Source organism: Gadus macrocephalus, chromosome 16, assembly GCF_031168955.1.
Source record: "Gadus macrocephalus chromosome 16, ASM3116895v1".
NCBI lineage: Eukaryota > Metazoa > Chordata > Actinopteri > Gadiformes > Gadidae > Gadus > Gadus macrocephalus.
In genome coordinates this window covers 1,113,213-1,120,712 of record NC_082397.1, presented here as the reverse complement: position 1 = coordinate 1,120,712, position 7,500 = coordinate 1,113,213, and the positions used below count along the sequence as shown (strand labels likewise).

The window sequence follows — 7,500 nt, the reverse complement described above, 5'->3', positions numbered from 1 at the left end:
TCCAGCATCTGTCTCACCTTCAAGGTACTGTCTGTCTGTCCAGCATCTGTCTCAACTTCAAGGTACTGTCTGTCTGTCAAGCATCTGTCTCACCTTCAATGTACTGTCTGTCTGTCCAGCATCTGTCTCACCTTCAATGTACTGTCTGTCTGTCCAGCATCTGTCTCAGCTTCAAGGTACTGTCTGTCTGTCCAGCATCTGTCTCAGCTTCAAGGTACTGTCTGTCTGTCCAGCATCTGTCTCACCTTCAAGGTACTGTCTGTCTGTCCAGCATCTGTCTCACCTTCAATGTACTGTCTGTCTGTCCAGCATCTGTCTCAGCTTCAAGGTACTGTCTGTCTGTCCAGCATCTGTCTCAGCTTCAAGGTACTGTCTGTCTGTCCAGCATCTGTCTCAGCTTCAAGGTACTGTCTGTCTGTCCAGCATCTGTCTCAGCTTCAAGGTACTGTCTGTCTTTCGAAGAACATTGCTCTTCAGTGTCTATATTCTTTTGATGTATATAATCTATAGGTTGGTGGGTGTATATAATCTATGTAATCTATAGGTTGGTGTCTGCATATAATGTATATAATCTATAGGTTGGTGTGTGTGTGTGTGTGTGTGTGTATAATGTATATCATCTATAGGTTGGTGGTGTATATAATGTATATATCTATAGGTTGGTGGGTGTATATAATCTATATCCTCTATAGCAGGGATGGGCAACTGGCGGCCCGCATCCTCACTCAATCAGGCCCGCACATAATAAAAAAATAAAATAAAAAAAAATGAATAATAATAATTGATCGAGTTACAGAAAACTCGGTCAAGAAAGATGAGAAGAATTCATAGAATTCGAAGGCAAACCCATGCGTCTAGTTTGCTTAGAAGCGATATCAGTCATTAAAGATATCCACTTAAGTCGCCACTACAACTACTACAACTGCTTGTTGGGTTTGAGTTCATTGAGTTGTTGCACTTAATGTTGGGCCATTGTTTTTCAGTTTTTTTACTTCATTGAATGATGATGTATGTGAGCCCTTTGCACTGATAAAAATACTGACCATTCATGTGGCTGTTTGAGCATGGAAAACATGAAATGAATGTATGTTGGTTCAATTAACATACCGTACATAGGTTATGATTCTGGATGATTTTTTAGGTAGTGGCCATCCCCAAAATGCACCAGAATACAGGAAATCATATCTACCAAATTCAAAATTGTGTAGCTTCTCTCAGCTCACGTTTAGTTGAAGTGTGCAGTCATGTGGCCCTCCGATGGTTATGATGAAAAATGTGGCCCTCTTTATCATGAAAGTTGCCCATCCCTGCTCTATAGGTTGGTGGTGTATATAATGTATATCATCTATAGGTTGGTATCTGTATATAATGTATATCATCTATAGGTTGGTGGTGTATATAATGTATATATTTATAGGTTGGTGTGTGTGTATATAATGTATATCATCTATAGGTTGGTGTGTGTATATAATGTATATATCAATAGGCTGGCCTGCTGTTTGACAACGGGGGGACGGTGTTCTTCAGCGTCTTCATGGCCCTCTGGTCCGTCACCTTCCTCGAGTTCTGGAAGAGGAGCTGCAGCTGCCTGACGCACCGATGGAACTGCAGTCAGTACCAGGAGGTGGAGGTAGGGCTGGGGATACCCTATGGATCAATATACCTTCTGCTACTGTTATAGTACATCAATGTACCTTATCCTAGTGCTATATCAATATACCTTCTGCTACTGTTATAGTACATCAATGTACCTTATCCTAGTGCTATATCAATATACCTTATGCTACTGTTATAGTATATCAATATACCTTCTGCTACTGTTATAGTACATCAATGTACCTTATCCTACTGTCATATATCAATATACCTTATGCTACTGTTATAGTATATCAATGTACCTTATCCTAGTGCTATATATCAATATACCTTATGCTACTGTTATAGAATATCAATATACCTTATGCTACTGTTATAGTATATCAATATAACTTATGCTACTGTTATAGTACATCAATCTACCTGCTACTGTCATATATCAATATACCTTATGCTACTGTTATAGTATATCAATATACCTTATGCTACTGTTATAGTACATCAATGTACCTTATCCTAGTGCTATATATCAATATACCTTATGCTACTGTTATAGTATATCAATATAACTTATGCTACTGTTATAGTATATCAATGTACCTTATCCTAGTGCTATATATCAATATACCTTATCCTACTGATATATATCAATATACCTTATGCTACTGTTATATAATATCAATATACCTTATGCTACTGTTATAGTATATCAATATACCTTATCCTAGTGCTATATATCGATATACCTTATCCTACTGTTATATATCAATCTACCTGCTACTGTCATATATCAATATACCTTATGCTACTGTTATAGTAGATAAATGTACCTTATCCTACTGATATATATCAATATACCTTATCCTACAATTTTATATCAATATACCTTATTGTACTATTATATATCAATAAACCTTATCCTACTATTATAAATGAATATACCTTATCCTACTCTTATGTATCAATAAACTTTCTCCTACAATTATATATAAATATGCCTTATCCTACTCTTATATATCAATATACCTTATCCTACTATTATGTATCAATATGCCTTATCCGACTCTTATATATCAAAATACTAGAGCTGTCAAGCGATTAAAATATTTAATCGTGATTAATCGCATTAATGTCATAGTTAACTCACGATTAATCGCGATTAATCGCAAATTCTTTTTCTATGCTAAATATCCCTTGATTTTTTTGTCCCATAATTCTTCTCATTTTAATTCTCTTATCAACATGGTGAAGTGCATCGGCTTGCCTTGTGCAAATGATTTTTTATTGATAACAACATTGGCATATACTGATCAAAACAGGACGATACAAAAAAATAGCCTATAGTGCAATTAAACGACTGCTTTGAACAAATGTCATTTGAACATAGCAGTCAGGCTACTGCTTCTTTGTTTTGAGCCAAAGAAAAAAAAAAAAATAATAATAATTTTGTTTAATAAAATAATTGCGTTAATCGCGCGATAATTTTTTTAACGCCGTTAAATTTGGTTTGCGTTAACGCCGTTAATAACGCGTTTAACTGACAGCTCTACAAAATACCTTATCCTACTCTAATATATCAATAAACAATACCTTATCCTACCATCATACAATATGTACTTTCATGTTTTTGTAGTAACTATTTGCAGCTCTATTTTGAAGATGTATATGTTACTTTATTTTGAAGGTAGTGAGTACCTTTATTTTGAAGGTAGTGAGTACCTTTATTTTGAAGGCTGTTCTTGCGGTGTTTCAGGAGCGCCCTCGGCCGGAGTTCACGGCGATGGCTCCCATGACGACCAGGAACCCCGTCACCGGGGCGGAGGAGCCCTACTTCCCCGAGACCCAGCGGCTCCGCAGGATCCTGACGGGAGGCGCGGTCATCGTGGTGATGGTAGGACTGGGTTAGTGGGGGGTTAGGTTAGTGGTGGGTTTAGTGTTAGTGGGGGGTTAGTGGTGGGTTAGTGGGGGGTTTAGTGTTAGTGGTGGGGTTAGTGGTGGGTTTAGGTTAGTGTTGGGTTTAGTGTTAGTGGTGGGGTTAGTGGGGGGTTTAGTGTTAGTGGTGGGGTTAGTGGGGGGTTAGGTTAGTGTTGGGTTTAGTGTTAGTGGTGGGGTTAGTGGGGGGTTAGTGGTGGGGTTAGTGGTGGGGTTAGGTTAGTGTTGGGTTTAGTGTTAGTGGTGGGGTTAGTGGTGGGTTAGTGGTGGGGTTAGTGGTGGGGTTAGTGGGGGGTTAGTGGGGGGGTTAGTGAGGGGTTAGTGGGGGGGTTAGTGAGGGGTTAGTGAGGGGTTAGTGGTGGGTTAGTGAGGGGTTAGTGGGGGGTTAGTGAGGGGGTTAGTGAGGGGTTAGTGAGGGGTTAGTGGGGGGTTAGTGGGGGGTTAGTGGTGGGGTTAGTGAGGGGTTAGTGGGGGGTTAGTGAGGGGTTAGTGAGGGGTTAGTGAGGGGTTAGTGAGGGGTTAGTGAGGGGTTAGTGGGGGTTAGTGTAGGGTTAGTGAGGGGTTAGTGGGGGGTTAGTGGGGGGTTAGTGAGGGGTTAGTGAGGGGTTAGTGAGGGGTTAGTGGAGGGGTTAGTGGGGGGGTTAGTGGTGGGGTTAGTGGTGGGGTTAGTGGGGGGTTAGTGGGGGTTAGTGGGGGGTTAGTGGGGGGTTAGGTTAGTGTTGGGTTTAGTGTTAGTGGTGGGGTTAGTGGTGGGTTAGTGGTGGGGTTAGTGGTGGGGTTAGGTTAGTGTTGGGTTTAGTGTTAGTGGTGGGGTTAGTGGTGGGTTAGTGGTGGGGTTAGTGGTGGGGTTAGGTTAGTGTTGGGTTTAGTGTTAGTGGTGGGGTTAGTGGTGGGTTAGTGGTGGGGTTAGTGGTGGGGTTAGTGGGGGGTTAGTGGGGGGGTTAGTGAGGGGTTAGTGGGGGGGTTAGTGAGGGGTTAGTGAGGGGTTAGTGGTGGGTTAGTGAGGGGTTAGTGGGGGGTTAGTGAGGGGTTAGTGGGGGTTAGTGAGGGGTTAGTGGGGGGTTAGTGAGGGGTTAGTGGGGGTTAGTGAGGGGTTAGTGAGGGGGTTAGTGGGGGGTTAGTGAGGGGTTAGTGGGGGGTTAGTGGGGGGTTAGGTTAGTGTCGGGGTTAGTGTTGGGGTTAGTTTAGTGTTAGGGTTAGGTTAGTGTTGGGTTAGGTTAGTGTTGGGTTAGGTTAGTGTTGGGGTTAGGTTAGTGTTGGGGTTAGGTTAGTGTTGGGGTTAGGTTAGTGTTAGGGTTAGGTTAGTGTTGGGGTTAGGTTAGTGTTGGGGTTAGGTTAGTGTTGGGGTTAGGTTAGTGTTGGGTTAGGTTAGTGTTAGGGTTAGGTTAGTGTTGGGTTAGGTTAGTGTTGGGGTTAGGTTAGTGTTGGGGTTAGGTTAGTGTTGGGGTTAGTGCTGGGTTAGGTTAGTGTTGGGGTTAGGTTAGTGTTGGGGTTAGGTTAGTGTTGGGTTAGGTTAATGTTGGGGTTAGGTTAGTGTTGGGGTTAGGTTAGTGTTGGGGTTAGGTTAATGTTGGGGTTAGGTTAGTGTTGGGGTTAGGTTAGTGTTGGGGTTAGGTTAGTGTTGGGGTTAGGTTAGTGTTGGGTTAGGTTAGTGTTGGGTTAGGTTAGTGTTGGGTTAGGTTAGTGTTGGGGTTAGGTTAGTGTTGGGGTTAGGTTAGTGTTGGGGTTAGGTTAGTGTTGGGGTTAGGTTAGTGTTGGGGTTAGGTTAGTGTCGGGGTTAGTGTTGGGGTTAGTTTAGTGTTAGGGTTAGGTTAGTGTTGGGTTAGGTTAGTGTTGGGTTAGGTTAATGTTGGGGTTAGGTTAGTGTTGGGTTAGGTTAGTGTTGGGGTTAGGTTAATGTTGGGGTTAGGTTAGTGTTGGGGTTAGGTTAGTGTTGGGGTTAGGTTAGTGTTGGGTTAGGTTAGTGTTGGGTTAGGTTAGTGTTGGGTTAGGTTAGTGTTGGGGTTAGGTTAGTGTTGGGGTTAGGTTAGTGTTGGGGTTAGGTTAGTGTTGGGGTTAGGTTAGTGTCGGGGTTAGTGTTGGGGTTAGTTTAGTGTTAGGGTTAGGTTAGTGTTGGGGTTAGGTTAGTGTTGGGGTTAGGTTAGTGTTGGGGTTAGGTTAGTGTTGGGTTAGGTTAGTGTTAGGGTTAGGTTAGTGTTGGGTTAGGTTAGTGTTGGGGTTAGGTTAGTGTTGGGGTTAGGTTAGTGTTGGGGTTAGTGCTGGGTTAGGTTAGTGTTGGGGTTAGGTTAGTGTTGGGTTAGGTTAGTGTTGGGGTTAGGTTAGTGTTGGGTCAGGTTAATGTTGGGGTTAGGTTAGTGTTGGGGTTAGGTTAGTGTTGGGGTTAGGTTAATGTTGGGGTTAGGTTAGTGTTGGGGTTAGGTTAGTGTTGGGGTTAGGTTAGTGTTGGGGTTAGGTTAGTGTTGGGTTAGGTTAGTGTTGGGTTAGGTTAGTGTTGGGTTAGGTTAGTGTTGGGGTTAGGTTAATGTTGGGGTTAGGTTAGTGTTGGGGTTAGGTTAGTGTTGGGGTTAGGTTAGTGTTGGGGTTAGGTTAGTGTTGGGGTTAGGTTAATGTTGGGGTTAGGTTAGTGTTGGGGTTAGGTTAGTGTTGGGGTTAGGTTAGTGTTGGGTTAGGTTAGTGTTGGGTTAGGTTAGTGTTGGGTTAGGTTAGTGTTGGGGTTAGGTTAGTGTTGGGGTTAGGTTAGTGTTGGGGTTAGGTTAGTGTTGGGGTTAGGTTAGTGTTGGGGTTAGGTTAGTGTTGGGGTTAGGTTAGTGTTAGGGTTAGGTTAGTGTTGGGTTAGGTTAGTGTTGGGGTTAGGTTAGTGTTGGGTTAGGTTAATGTTGGGGTTAGGTTAGTGTTGGGGTTAGGTTAGTGTTGGGTTAGGTTAATGTTGGGGTTAGGTTAGTGTTGGGTTAGGTTAGTGTTGGGTTAGGTTAGTGTTGGGGTTAGGTTAGTGTTGGGTTAGGTTAGTGTTGGGGTTAGGTTAGTGTTGGGGTTAGGTTAGTGTTGGGGTTAGGTTAGTGTTGGGGTTAGGTTAGTGTTAGGGTTAGGTTAGTGTTGGGGTTAGGTTAGTGTTGGGTTAGGTTAATGTTGGGGTTAGGTTAGTGTTGGGGTTAGGTTAGTGTTAGGGTTAGGTTAGTGTTGGGGTTAGGTTAGTGTTGGGGTTAGGTTAGTGTTGGGGTTAGGTTAGTGTTGGGGTTAGGTTAGTGTTGGGGTTAGGTTAGTGTTGGGTTAGGTTAGTGTTGGGGTTAGTTTAGTGTTAGGGTTAGGTTAGTGTTGGGTTAGGTTAGTGTTGGGGTTAGGTTAGTGTTAGGGTTAGGTTAGTGTTGGGGTTAGGTTAGTGTTAGGGTTAGGTTAGTGTTGGGGTTAGGTTAGTGTTGGGGTTAGGTTAGTGTTGGGGTTAGGTTAGTGTTGGGGTTAGGTTAGTGTTAGGGTTAGGTTAGTGTTGGGGTTAGGTTAGTGTTGGGGTTAGGTTAGTGTTGGGGTTAGGTTAGTGTTGGGTTAGGTTAGTGTTGGGGTTAGGTTAGTGTTGGGTTAGGTTAGTGTTGGGGTTAGGTTAGTGTTGGGGTTAGGTTAGTGTTGGGTTAGGTTAGTGTTGGGGTTTGGTTAGTGTTGGGTTAGGTTAATGTTGGGGTTAGGTTAGTGTTGGGGTTAGGTTAGTGTTGGGTTAGGTTAGTGTTGGGGTTAGGTTAGTGTTGGGTTAGGTTAGTGTTGGGTTAGGTTAGTGTTGGGGTTAGGTTAGTGTTGGGTTAGGTTAGTGTTGGGGTTAGGTTAGTGTTGGGGTTAGGTTAGTGTTGGGGTTAGGTTAGTGTTGGGGTTAGGTTAGTGTTAGGGTTAGGTTAGTGTTGGGGTTAGGTTAGTGTTGGGTTAGGTTAGTGTTGGGGTTAGGTTAGTGTTGGGGTTAGGTTAGTGTTGGGTTAGGTTAGTGTTGGGGTT

At 43.0% G+C, this 7,500-nt stretch overlaps 2 protein-coding genes across 2 annotated transcripts in view; both read left to right on the top strand.

Moving 5' to 3' along the window:
- Positions 1-3,502, top strand: part of LOC132474674 (anoctamin-7-like) — a 17,074-nt gene extending 13,572 nt beyond the window's left edge. Inside the window, 2 exon segments of the mRNA XM_060075501.1 lie at positions 1,487-1,630; positions 3,350-3,502. Of these exon segments, the coding sequence (XP_059931484.1) occupies positions 1,487-1,630; positions 3,350-3,502 (297 nt within the window).
- Positions 1-7,500, top strand: part of relb (v-rel avian reticuloendotheliosis viral oncogene homolog B) — a 139,746-nt gene that overhangs the window by 50,877 nt on the left and 81,369 nt on the right. The gene's annotated exons all lie outside the window — the stretch shown is intronic.